Source organism: Astyanax mexicanus, chromosome 10, assembly GCF_023375975.1.
Source record: "Astyanax mexicanus isolate ESR-SI-001 chromosome 10, AstMex3_surface, whole genome shotgun sequence".
Taxonomy (NCBI): Eukaryota; Metazoa; Chordata; class Actinopteri; order Characiformes; family Acestrorhamphidae; genus Astyanax; species Astyanax mexicanus.
In genome coordinates, this window is record NC_064417.1 from 23,222,293 (window position 1) to 23,236,976 (window position 14,684).

At 37.5% G+C, this 14,684-nt stretch overlaps 1 protein-coding gene across 1 annotated transcript; it reads right to left on the reverse strand.

The window, feature by feature from the left end:
* Positions 1-1,025: 1,025 nt before the first annotated feature.
* On the reverse strand, positions 1,026-14,455 carry LOC111188205 (von Willebrand factor A domain-containing protein 7-like). The gene is made up of 17 exons (XM_049484026.1): positions 14,251-14,455; positions 13,783-14,073; positions 13,011-13,104; positions 12,284-12,400; positions 12,021-12,195; positions 11,382-11,551; positions 11,022-11,134; positions 10,799-10,915; positions 9,031-9,219; positions 7,903-8,029; positions 7,317-7,469; positions 5,228-5,320; positions 4,424-4,680; positions 4,169-4,302; positions 2,954-3,116; positions 1,763-2,118; positions 1,026-1,624 (listed from the first exon to the last, which is right to left on the reverse strand). Exons 1-17 carry the CDS (start codon positions 14,431-14,433, stop codon positions 1,540-1,542), a joined length of 2,817 nt encoding a protein of 938 aa, XP_049339983.1. The 5' UTR covers positions 14,434-14,455; the 3' UTR covers positions 1,026-1,539.
* Between the last annotated feature and the right edge of the window lie 229 nt (positions 14,456-14,684).

Here is a 14,684-nt window from a genome sequence, read left to right on the forward strand (position 1 = left end):
GTTTTTTTTGGGATGGGTGAGGGCCAGAGCCAAATTCCAGAACTTCTTTAAAGCATGCTTTGCTCTGTGAATGTCCTTATCTGATCCTTCACTCTAACAGGCGATAGATTTTAGCCTGCCTGGTTGGGTTCAGTCAATTACCTATTGTGCTGGGCTGCTACAGTGGGGTCGCTTGAGCCTTTTTTACACAATGAAGTGTTAATTCCACAACAGATATTGGACTGTGTTTAGCATATCTATAATAAAAATACCCTCCTGTCATCTTGGAACTCTAAAGTAACCACCTAGCAAACCCTTAGCAGCCACCTGGGATATAACAGTCACATTTTAGCAACAGAAGAGAAAAAAAAACAACAGCATTACAGAGACCACCTACACCAACTACACTAACACCACAACACACATAAAGAGACCCTTACCTTAAACACAGCTCCCACATCCAGCAGAAAGCTCAGTGTGGACACAGCGAACCAAGAAATTCCAGCTGCAGACATTTTGTCTGTCAATACTGAAGAACATACTTTGTAAGTTAACTCTAGAGGTTTGAGGTCTGGTTTGCCTCATCCACTCCACTCAGGAAGTCTCAGATGCTCTGCCTTCGTCCGTACTTGCAAGGTCTTGCAAACACTTACAAACGCATACCTGGGGAATACATACAGCCAGTATGTCCAAAAAAGTAGCATAGTAGTTCAAATATCATACAAACGCTGTCTAACTCACACTTTTCAGGATTTACTCAGAATGAGCATATTATGGTATGACTGGTTAATCTTTTAATTGGTCAAGTGACACAAATTGTTTTTGTTTTATTATATATGAGATACATAATATGGAAGCATTATCTTAAGGAAGTAATCTTTAATATCAGTGACAACACAACTTTTATACTGTTTTATTTCCAAGGGATTTAAGACACTTGCTGCATATTCAGGATATTACACTGACTGGCCAAAAAAAAAGTCACCACCTGGATTTAACTAAGTAAATGATGAGAGGATGCTGCAGTTGTTCAGGTCTAGGTTCAGCAACAGTATGTGCTAAAAGAATGAGGTCAGCTGACTACCTGAATTAACTGAATGACCAGGTTATTCCATCCATGGAATGGTTGATACTACTTGATATTAAATAATGGCTTAGTTCTAGGCATAAGTGATATACGTTTCAAATGGGACTTAATGAGACTTCAAGTCAACCTTGAATAACTGTTCCTTACTGGACAAGAACAAGAATGGACAACACAGAGTGTAACAAAAGGTATACAATTTATTATTATGTAAATAATTCAATAATCCTGTAAAAAAAAAAAAGATAAAATCTGAAAATATTTACACATGTTGTAAAAACATCAGTAGTTCAAGCATTATTTTTGTTCAGCAAAACCAAAAAAGGTCTTCTTGGTGGGACATTAACACAAAGACAGACAATAAGTTGCACTGAATGAGCATTCAGTAAAGGCACTGGTTTGTATAAAGTCATTTTATTTTTGTATTAAGTCAAGTTAATAAAGTGCTAACGTGTAGAACACTGAATATAGCTGTACTAGAGCAGTAGAGCTGTTAAAGCTAGCAGCAGTAAACTGGTCCAGAGTGACACAGTTAATCTGGGGCTGTGTGAGGGTGTTGACCTGAAGATGAAGGAGACGGTTGTGCTGGGACTATTGGAGCGGGTTGTGCTGGGACTATTTAAGTGGGTTGTGCTGAGATTGTTGGTGGGTGTTGTGCTGATGGTACTGGAGTTCGGTCTGGCTGTGGTTGTGTTGTGGGTGATTTGAGGAGGCTCCGTGGACGTGCTGGGCCGTCTGATGCTGAAGTCGCACCGGCCCACATTGGCCTCTTTGTCCACCGCAGAAATCTCCACAGCAGTCACGCAGCAGGAAGCACTGAAAGTCAGCAAAGTGGCATTGAAGCCATTTTCATCTTTGATGTCAGTGATGATCGAGGTGGACGTCTCATTCAAGGGTGTATCTGGAATGGTGACTGATATGCGAGGGTCCTGGAGTCCAGTGCCGTTACCGTCTGTCATGAGCAACGTCACCTGCCACGTAGCATTCCCACACAGAGCAGGGCAGTCCAGACTCTCATTAACCACACGGCATACAGGCGGGGTCAAATCAATGACCTATGGGATTCACACACACACACACACACACACACATACTTTTATATTATTGAATATTGCATGGAGTGTCTTTGTCTTGACATAAAGTTACAAATGTAAAGTTACTATTTAGTAAAAAAAAAAAATTACAGTGCTACTACAGTGCATGGTTGATAATGTTATAGCTGGCAACAAGTTTTTTTCTTAACCCTAACTGTTAAAGGACAACTCTGAGGTAAAATTGACATTTGGTGTAGTAAAACATGATAAAGAGTACTAACCTTTGTTAAATAGCCCACCTCATTTCTCCCATAGTTTTCCGAGATCCAGTAATTTTTTGCACGTTCTCCAAACATGCTTAAGAATGGATGGTATGCGGCATAATTTGTCCCTGCATATAAATCGCTTTTTACACCGTTATCCAGGCTCGAAGTAGCTCCACATCTCTTTGGTAGAATCCAGAGAGCTCTGACATTTGAAGTGAGGCATTAATAACTTTAAAAGTGCACAAGAAACTTATTAAAAACACTGTGGTTTTTAATAAGCTTCTTGTGCACTTATAAAGTTATTAATAAAATTACTGGATCTCGGAAAGCTGTGGGAGAACGGAGGTGGGCTAGTTCTTTTTATCAGGTTGTGAAAAAGTTTTAGAAGGGTCAAAATATTGTCCTGTATCAAGCAGAGAAAACGCCTAACGAGAAACTAAAGAAATCTTGTTTATTTTAACTCATTATTGAAAAGTGGAAGGCCATTGGGGAAACATCATCTTTAAAGAAGGAATGTGATTGAAATTAAACCTGTAAATGACTAGTGGGACTAATGTTATATTTTGTACTTCTGTGTTTGTATTATATACCTCTCGGATGACGGATGCACGGAGGAGAGCAAAGTTTGATTGACGAGCTGTGGTAGACTCGGCCTCTAAGGTCACGACTGAGGAGGTGCCTGGCGGGGTTCCAGTGGGTATACTGAGACTCAGCTGGCCAGTCGCATTGCCTGTGACATCATTTAAGGTTAAGCTGGAACAAACACAAACATACAGACACGGTTAATTACAGATAAATACAACCTGAATGTACAGTCAGAGAAGCAACAGCAACAAATGGACTAGTAATGCTATTTCAGAAAAACACGAGAAATGCTCATGTGTTGTACTCATGCTTATGTTATTTACTAGGGACACTTACACTTTTTTTTAAATACTGGGATACCTTTTCAATGTTTCTTTTGAAATCAGGGGTATATAAAAGAGTTTAACCTGCTTTTGTATGAGTAACTGTTTCTACTGTCCAGGGAAAGCTTTCTAATAGATTTTGGAGCGTTGCTGTTAGGATTTGATTGCATTCAACAACAACAGTTTTTGTGAGGTCAGGATGTTGGATGATAACTATCCCATCTTATTCCCAACTACCCAACTTATCCCAAAAGTATTGGATGGAGCTCCTTCATTCCAGAGAACAGTGGTCCACAGAGTTCTACTGCTCCACAGCATGATGTTTTAGTCATGCACAACTATTAAAAAAAAATTCAGTCAAATCTAAACATCGGGATAATAGTTCAATATCATTGTGCATCCCAATGAAATACATTAATAGGCTTGTCACAATAATTACGTTATTGTATATCGGCACAATCTTGTTAATTTATGATGACCTCGATATTGCCTATTGTGTTTATCTTATGAATTAGGGTTCGTTAAAATGAATGAGTTGGTATGTCGACTTTGTTTAAGAACAGTGGTTTTATTTTATTTGTGTTTTATTTATTTGAGATAAAAATATTAAATTCCATTTTCCGTCCATAATGTCCTTAATAATGACAATTTTACTGCTCCTGAAAAGGGTGTAAATGCATTTTTAAGTATATAAAATATTATGTATATATAATATTGTCATGATATCATTGTCATAAAATTGTTGTAAAATTATTTCTTTTTATTGTATGCAATTATTTCTTAGACAATGTATCACCCAAATAAAAATAGTTTTGATGGCAGGCCTTTATTAATAGGAATACCAATTTGTTATAGTAAGTAAAATCCTGTCCTGTGTTATCCATGCAAAGTGTTTACCTGGCATCAAATTCTCTTACAAATCCTTGATCATCCTGGACACGTATAACCGTGACACCCTCAATTCCACGGGCATCCACGGTAAATGGGACAATTATGCTCTGACCTGGTACCATGACAACCGAATTCTGCACCTATAAGATTAAAGAAGGAAATACATAAGTTAAAGTCTTGAAAAGTATAACTCGGCACATATAATATAGTGTGTTTTAAACTTCCTCATTCTTTTTTCTTGCTTCTGCTTTGACTTCTAACCTGCAAAGTGAGCTGTGATGCCTGAATCTGAGTGGTCGATTGCCTCTGGAAGGGCTGTCCATCTGACTCCTGCCCTGTCAGCAGCAGAATGAACGGGACATCCGGCAGACGAGACACTCTGGCAAGATACGTACTCCCACTTAATCTCGATACACTAGCGTTCCTCAGAAGCTCTCCGTTTGCACTCACCAAACTCAGCTTCACCTCAAACAGCGTGTCAACCCCCGTTACTATTAGCCGGAGAATTGCATTCTGACCTGAAACACACACACACACACACACACACTTGACATTACATTATCCATTCATCCGAAATGCTAAACAGAAAAATATCTAAGCCTAAAATCATTGAAAAAGCTGCAGAAAATCACGAATAAAGTTATAATTAAAGTATATCTGTACAGTGGTGTCGTGGCGTGGGGTGTAATTATGTACACTCTATCAGCTCAGTTTTACATTAATATGGTCCTGCAACCAGCTGCTCTTATTTTTCTGAGTACATACTCCAGTGTGCTCTTCCAACAGGACAATGCTTGTCCACATACTGCACATAGTTCTGCCATCTCAAGCGCTTGATTAAAAAAGCGGAGTCTATGCCATGCCCAGCCACATAATGAGACCTATCGCTGATGTGTGGGAAAAATGTGTGGGATGCTTTTGGGCCTGCGAGCAACTCTCTCCACCCCTACCCCACAATCTGAAAAAATATTTAAGCTACAAAGGGATATATTATCACAGGAGTCCATTAGGAACCTCTACAGCTTATTGCAAACAGCAGGTGTAGGTAAGTGTAAATGGGCTTACCTGCAGGAGGCCTGGCTGGTATCATAGCAAAACCTGGATGTGGTCCACCAAACTCCTCCACAAACTGGGACATAAAATCCAGCGAGCTGCGTCCTGTAGATAAACACATATTTACCCATTATTCCAGGACAGGGTTTACTGTACTAATAATAATGATGAGTAAAGGAATGTGCAGACATATATGTACTTAGGTAAGAGCATGTCAAAATGTTCAACTCAATTAAAAGCTAATATCACAGAAAAATTAATTTTCCCCAACCTTTGGTTCTCTTTGAAGTTTGAAAATGTAATGTTCAATCCTCAGAACTTGAATGAGACCAACAGCCAATCACAACAGGTGTAATTTACATATGTTCAGATTAAGTAATGGAAAAGAGAAGTTGAAAAGAATTCAGAAAATAATGTATTTTAGTATATAAATCCACACTGACTGAATAAGTAGGCCTCGGTTTTTAAAAGTGGAAACACAGAATCCCACACAAGTAGGTATTTTTAATTTGGGAAGTTGGTGATGAGATGGAATGGTGATCCACCAACGTCCTGAGCTCACTAATGCACTTGTCAGTAAATGCAATAATTCTTCATAGAAATGCTACAAAATCTAGTGCAGTGGAACCAGTGCTGTTTCAAGAGATTTGGGGGTCCAAGCAAAAACCAATCTGTTTTCTTTATCCTGTTAATATAAAATATTATAGTGTATATCCCTTATACTGTCTCATTAAAAAAACAATTTTGCACTTACTGTCCTAGTTTGTTACTAGCACTAACTGTACAATAAACATTACTCACATTTTATTGCTAGCCAACATGATGTTGAATTATAAAATTTGTAATTTAAGTTATCATTTAAATGTTTGGTTTTGGTAACACTTTACTTGGATGGTCCATTTGATGGCCTCTTTGATGCTCAACTGACATTCAACTAATATTCAACTACATGTCTATTAATTGCAAATGAACTAAATGGTGAAAGTAAATGATTCTCTATTGAATATAACCCTACATTCAACTCTAATCCAAACACTTATCTTAATATTTTAGAATTGGGTTTAGGGTTAGATTTTAAGTTTAGGGTAAGGGTTAGGTGTAGGGTTCGATTCTATGGTTGATTAAGGGTTAAGGTTAGGGTTAGGTGTAGGGTTCGATTCTATGGTTGATTAAGGGTTAAGGTTAGGGTTAGGTGTAGGGTTAGATTTTATGGTTGATTAAGGGTTAAGGTTAGGGTTAGGTGTAGGGTTAGATTTTCTGGTTGATTAAGGGTTAAGGTTAGGGTTAGGTGTAGGGTTTGATTTTATGGTTAATTAAGGGTTAAGGTTAGGGTTAGGTGTGGGGTTAGGTTCTATTTTGAATCATTTACATTCAACATAGGGTTAAGTTAAATTCAATGGACATTCAAATCACTGTTAGTTGAATGTCAGTTGAGCATCAACAAGGCCATAAAATGGACCACCCAAGTAAAGTGTTACCTTGGTTTTTTCTTCTCTTCCACTTCCTTTCTTTCCGTTATTTTATGGCTCCCTTATGCATAACCATGTTTCATGACTGCTGAAGTTTCATATATTGCTGGCTACAGTTATACTTAGTTATGACAGGGACAGTTCTTTTTCAGCCAAATTATGTTCATAACTGGAGTTCAAAAGCTTTCAATATATGTCTGAGGTACTTAAAGGATTTTTGATCAATTGCTCCATATGAACCCATTCATTAGGACTCACTGGGAGTGCCCTCTAGTGTCTGACAAACCCGGAACACATGGAACACTATGTTCATTTTAGTGCAGGTCTGAGTAAGACTTTTAAACAGGATCAGTGCAATATCCTGAGAAAATTCTAATTAGTACAATGGTCTACATTGATTGTCATGCTGTATGTTTTGGATTTAAATTAGTAAATTAAATTTTTGCATGAGCTGGAGAATTTTCTGTAGTGGGCTGCGAGTTACAAAAACAGGACAATACAAACAGCTACTCCATTAAACTTGATTTCTGAAAAAACTGTGAATGGCCATTCTAGTCATACGAGTCAATTAAGTAAATTTAGTGTATATTATACTAAATTATGATATTCATGCACTCATAGCTTCAGATTACCTGTAACTTGGAGAGAGTAAGCCTGGGAAGATCTAATAGTGATGAACCATCTGCCCGTCAGATTTCCTTCATTAAGAGATACTCTGATCAGATTCCCCACTGCAGATACTGAAGCCAGTGGACCCGATTCTACTGTACTCTCCTGAGAAACTCCTAAAACACAGCACATACTGCGGTTATATATTAGCTTGCATTTTTAAGATTTCTGCAGCTATGGGAAAATTAAATGTATTAAATTACTTTTTAAGACCACTCAAATACAAATTTAAGACCACTTTGCCGATAACAAAATAGCAAAAAGAAAACAACACAAATATTATGGTTTTCGTTAAATACAATCCCCCATGCCTACAGTATCGTCTTAAACCAGTCTATCTTTAAATAAGTAAGATATAACTTGCATGTGAAATTTGGAAAATAAAAATAAACTGTATTTAATCTCTGACCTTTTAAGAATATTCAAAGTAACAACAAAGCTTTATATGGAGTTAGTGCAGAACCAGTGATTAGACTGGATACACTAGAATGAGTGTTTGTATGTATGATTTCCAGAGACATAAAGGCATTTTAAATACTTAATATTTACCTGAGGGGTTCTGCAGGGTGAAGCTAATTGACAGTCCTGTGATATATAAGATTACCCTCTGAACTCTTGGATCCACAATGAAGTTAAACATATCAGGCTGATTGGAGTCAATCTGGAGCAGAGTCACCTAGAGATAACAACGAAAAAAACATAACATAACATATAGCTTAGTGCTGAAAAGATGACTTAACAGTGGGCAATAATTGCACTGCTAGCATTGCTAAATTGCTAAATGTATTGCTTAGTAATAGTACCGGTAATTATCTTTCTGTAGTTTATTTATTTTATTTTACATATTTAATGTAACATGTGACATATAATGTGAATTATTTTTTAAACAAAAAAACATAGGTTAACTCATTTAATGGTCGGGTACAGTCACATGACCAACCCTAGCAGAGGTTAGTACAGAAATTAGATTTTTTGTGTTGTTTATTGTATTTATTTAATTTTAGCTCTATTTTATTTGTTCATAAGAAGTGATTATATTTGTTCTATAGTCATGTAAGTGTAGCTGTATTATTCTAGAAAAAGCATTACAACATTTATATAAATGAATTCATAAAAAATGAATTCATAAAAAATGTGTGCTTGTGAACTTGTGTGCTCTGTGGGCATGACCACAGACACGTCACTCCAAAATCTTTAAGAGGCTTCCTGTGTAGGATACTCAGGAAAAAGCAGTAACTTCTGGGATTTCTGGACGCAGCTGTTTTGTAACTTTTTAAATAAATTTGTATTACTGGAATAAGGATGCCAACGAATCAACGAATGTTCATGTTTGTTTAGTCAGGTTAATTAATATGATATATTGTGTATATAGCAAGTATTTACAAAGCATTACAACAATAAGTAAACTAAATAGTTAACATTAGTAATAAGCACACAAATGTAATGCAACCTGAGTAAAATGTCTCTCCATGGATAAATGGTTAAAAACTGGAAATACATGGTTATCAAGCATTTTGTGGCCTGAACTGATTATTGTGTTGTATTTGTTAAGATTTTAATTGTCATCATTGTTTTCTGTGGGTTGGTTAAAGCAGGTCATGAATTATAAAAGGTTGGGAACCCCTGAGTAAGTAAAGAGTACCGTAACCATGTAAGTGTATTATGTACGCTTCTCACCTGAGAAGATGTAACAGAGTCTTCAATGATCTTAGTTGCCTGCGAAATTGTGCCTTTAGTGACCTCAATGGCCGTTCCACCTGAGCTTTGAGCCAGCTGCTGGTACAGACTATTGGATGGGTTTGTTACTGCACTCCTTCTTCTCCTCCTCCTAACACCGTTTAAGGCATTCGTCAGCAAAAATGATATCTGTCCAACACAGACAGATTCCAGGATAACTAAAGCATAAGCAGACTGAAACATCACTGTGCAGAGCTCTTTTGTGGGTTTAATAGTCTAATATTTGTGAGAGACTAATGATAGGTTTGTGTTTTACATTAAGGGGGGCGAATGTAGGCTGAATGTGGGCTACAGTAATATTTGTAAACACCCACATGTTCTTATCTACTTTGACTGTCTTCTTTATATGGTGGATACTTACAGTGGTATTGGAAAGTTTGGGCACCCCTCATACTTTTCATGATTTTCCTTTATAAATCATTGGTTGTTTGGATCAGCCATTTCAGTTAAATATATCATATATCAGATGATCACAGTGATATTTGAGAAGTAAAATGAAGTTTATAGGATTTAAAAAAGTGTGCAATAATTCTTTAAACTAAATTAGGCAGGTGCATACATATGGGCACCCTTGTGGTTTTACTGATTTGAATATCTTTAGCACTAATTACTGGAAGCTTACTGACCATTAACCTACATATACAGGTGAATATATTTATAAGAAAGGGTTAAGGAGACAACTGCAAGTTTTTCTCCTCTTTGCATTTTCTCTGAAGAGTGGCAACATGGGAGCCTGAAAACACAACTCTCAAATAAACCTGAAAACAAAAATTATTGAACATCATGGTTTAGAGCAAGAATACAAAAAACTCAGATCTCAGAAATTTCAGCTGTCAGTTTCCACTATGAGGAACATAGTGAGGAAATGGAAGACCACAGGTACAGTTCTAGTTAAGGCCCAAGTGGCAGAACAAGAAAAATCTCAGATAAGCAGAGGAGAAGGATGGTGAGAACATCATCTTGCTGCAGATGGTGTCACTGTGCATCATTGAGCACTTTGCACAAGGAGAGGCTGTATGGGAGAGTAATGCAGAATAAGTATTTTCTGAGCGCACGCCACAAACAAAGTCACTTGAGGTATGCTAAAGCACATTTGGATAAGCCAGTCATTTTGGAATAAGTCGCTGTGGACTGATGCAACTAAAATTTAGTTTTTTGGAAGGTGGCATGCATGGTGGAAAAGGAACACAGCATTTCAAGACAAACACTTTCCACCCACAGTAAAAATGGTGGTGGTTCCATCATGTTGTGGGGCTGATTGGCCAGTGCAGGTACTGGAAAAGAAGGATCTAAATATTGATATAATTTTTATGTTGGAGGGCCCAAATTTATGCACCTGCCTAATTTTTTTAAAGAATTATTGCACACTTTCTGTAAATCCTATAAAGTTAATTTCACTTCTCAAATATTATTGTGTTTGTCTGCTACATGAGAGATTTTTAACTAAAGTTGCTGATACAAAAACAATGGCTTCATGAAAGCAAGGAAATCATGAAAATAATCAGGAGGGTCCAAACTTTTTCATACCACTGTATGTCTTACTAACACTGACAGTTGCTTTAGACATAATATTGGCATAATTTGAATTTTACAGTTGTTCTTTTTTTGCATTACACTGAAGGTGAAAATGTTTTTTTCCTTCTGTAAAAGTGCAACAGTGATGCCTTACAGACACAAAATAAAGTGTGTTGATTTCTAACAGACTCACCTGGGTCTGTTTGCTTTGGGCCAGGGATGTCACAGTGCCATTCAGTTCAAAGTCCTTAGCAGGGGCATCAGTGAACACAAAGATCTTTGATGAGGGCGGGGCTGCTGTGAGGGCAAACTGAAGGGGTGTACACACAAATCATTAGAAAAAAGTAAGCATCTGCAGTCATAAAATTAAAATACAGTATTCACACACAAACACACACACACACACACACACACACCTTAATTCCTGTCAGACTGTACTCTGGAATGTCTCCACCTCCACCAACTATGATGCTGTTGACCATTTGTAGCATTTTCTCAGGATCTGTGGTACTCACCGGTGCCTTTACATCTACACACACGCACAGTCTTATATATATATGCACCTATATGCACAGGCACTTATATAAATATTCAGTTAATTTCATATAGTAGCAAAAATGCAAAAAATGGCAACCTATTTGGGACATTTCTATTGGTCCAAAAAAACAGATTTTTTTATGCGAGTGTTACAATACAACAGAATAAACTAAACATTTTAGACATACACATTAGAAAATACATTTTAAGGAAACATAAACACATATATCAACACTAACCTGGGTCATTAAATTCAACCAGAATGTACAAGGAAGGCTCATCTGGAGTTCCAACATTGTTGTTAATTATGTCAGCGGTCAGTTTCCGTACCTGTGCAATGTCATCTCTCATACTACCAGTCGTATCAATGACAAAACACACCACGGATGATCGAGTAATACCCAACAAACTGCGAGAGAGAGAAAGACAAAGCCATATGATCACATGATTATCATATTTTTTCAGTATTCCACTTCACATGTTTACATGAACTTGAGCAATCCGATAATGGGAGTTTACATAAGTCAAGCAATAATCAGATTAAACATGGCGTACTCAGAATCAAATTGGGAAATCAGAGAATACCCTGGTTACATAAAATTACTGAGTCAAAATCCAGCTTGTTTTGTTACATTTCTAAATCAGATTTCTAAGATACTGGTCTAACTTAAATAACAATAATAGTAATACTACTACTACTACTACTAATAATAATAACTGCAGAAATTATGAAGTGCACATAAACACACTAAACACAGGGTTTTGTTGTTGTACTGTTTAAATTGCCTAGATTAAACAAGTAGACATAATATCTAAATACTACAGAAAGTATGTGAGGGCCAAATTCCTCAATTTGTTTTATATTGAAAAGTACAAACCGTAAGAAATTTGCATTTCCAAATGCAGTGCGGATGTCCTGCAGCAGGTCCTTAGTGGCCTGAGTTGCAGTGAAGTAAGCAGCTAGATGAGGGTCAGTGCCATCTGGGCCCACCTTCCCACCACTCATGTCCTTATTGATCCCACCCCTTGTGTCATCACCATGATTACATTTACCTTCAAAGAGAAAAATAAAAAAGACAGAATAAAGCCAAACTAGTTCCCTGAGTGAACACTGTGAGTATTGCTGTTTTGAAGGTAGTACCTTGGGGTGTTGGGCTCACATATCCTGAAGTGAGTGTTTTTCTGCTCAGTATCTCTGGTAGGATAACATTAGGACACTCTCTTTCCTGACAGTCATTACAGGTTGGGGTGGTTGCATCTGATAACAGGAGAAACTTTAAATATTATACATGCTGTCATACACAAATGCACAAAAGCAAGACGTAAATGTAGAGATGCTCCAAAATAAAAATCTTTGGCCAAAATCAAACCTAAATAATAATTATTAATAATTAATAATAAATTACTTTTTTTACTACTGTTCACAAATTATATAGACATGAAATTAAATTACAAAACTATAATTTTAAATTATTTATTAAACACATAACCTTTTTCATATCCCGGCAGACAAACCAACATAGCACAATACATGTATCTCAGAGGTGCTATTTTATTAAGTAATGCTATTCTAATTATAAATGCAGTCTCAGTGCTACTACATGTGAGTATACCTTACACAGAACAGTAGCCAGACTTTTGGTAAACAAACAAATGCTAAAGCTAAGTTACCGCAGCTAATGTTACTACCCTAGCCCTGTACAGCTTGTTTCTTTAAGCTATGTTGAGGATTTTTTTGTTTTGTGGTTGAAACACTAAAACATGACTTACAATAAAGTCATTGGGTTGTTCTGTATAAGTTATTTTCACTGATTCAGTTGCCAAATATTTCATGCATCCCTAACATAACACATCACACACAAACACACCTGCAAGGTTGTCGAGTTGAAGGTCAGGGCGCAGCAACTTTTCGTAAGGGTCTTTATTTCCCAGCTCAATCCAGTTACTGTGACTGTAGAAATCCTGCAGACAGTCAGAGAGGAAAATATGTAGCCAGAGAACATTCAAGAACATTAAAAATAACCAGGTCAAAATTATGCGGACACCCAAACATCTTATCCATTTGTGATTGTATTCCACCTCATTCTAAAACAATAGACATTTATATAGAGTTTATCCCCCTACGGCTACGGCTATTAAAGCACTGCAACCCAGTGCTGATCTTGGCCCCTGTTTCCTCTCAAAATATCTTCAGTTCACTATTCCTGCAAATTTATTAGGAGCACTGCTGTGATTCATGCTGTGAATAGCCTGTTCTAACACATCCCAGAGGTGTTCTACTGTATTTAGATCTGTTGCCATTTAGATATGGGAATCCCACTACAGAACACTGAACTTCTCATACTGGTTATGAAACCAGTTTGAGATTACTTTTTCTTTGTGACATTATCCCATGCAGAAAGTGAATGCAGATACTTTTATCTGTAAATACACCTAAGACAAATATTATAAAAAGAACCATAAAATAAAACTATAAAAAAAACGAGCTGTAGGCAAATAGAGGCCTTAGCCAGTCCATTTTCTACAGTGTTCTTGGCACATACCTACTTGTTACCTACTGCCTTGGGTGTTGGGCGTTGGGTGTCGTGTCATAATTTTTTTCATTTATCATAATCACAATGTCAATAATTGTTTTCTTACCTGGAGAGTATGGGTAACAGCCCCAAGTGCACGCCTGGCTGTTTCAAAGTCATCCTGTCCTAGGCTGGCTTTGATGACGGAAACACCCTCAGTAATGATGTCCCGTCCTTGTTCCAGTACTTCGTCATTGAAGTGGTGGGCAGGACTTCCACCCAGGCCATTCAGGTCATCAATATTAGTGTTCTGAGAAATGATTTCATCCAGCACCTCTGTGAACTTTGATGATGATATGCCTGCTTCCTCTGAAGCACCTAAGCAGGCAAGCAGCAGATTCTGTGGGGTCAAGGGGTCCTACAAGAAATGTACCAAAACAGATACAAATAAGTTTTTCAAACAAACACAAATTATGTCAGTGTTTTGATATTCAATCTCACATCTACACTTCCACAAGTTTGTGGCAGTGTTAAAGGACCAACATCCCGACATTGATTGGATGGCTTGGAATACCCACACTCCATCCACTCTTACCGGTCTAGTGTAGGTCTGTCCATTAGCCTGAGCTTCTTCTCTGCAAGCAGTGCTTGCGACTTCGAGCAGTGCCTCCATTGTCATTACAGAGTGTGTCAGGCTCTCACCATCTGGTGGCAGAGATGGCATGAATGCCAGAGACCACCCAATCAGAGCACTGAGGAAGAGCAGGGGATACTCCATCTGTCCTGTTCATGAAATAGAACAACAGAAGCACTGAATGAACACAACACTACAGCTACTCACAGTCATGGTAACCATCTGCACTCCTGGAGATGAACCTCTCACTGTCCCTGATCCAACTATTCACTGACCTCAGATGTGCTTAAGGACTTGATTTGTCTTGAAGCTGAAATTTGCAGCTGGAGGGTTAGAGACCGATGATCTAAATAATGCAAAGCTTTCATTGTAGGAACTTCACTGCCATTGATTAT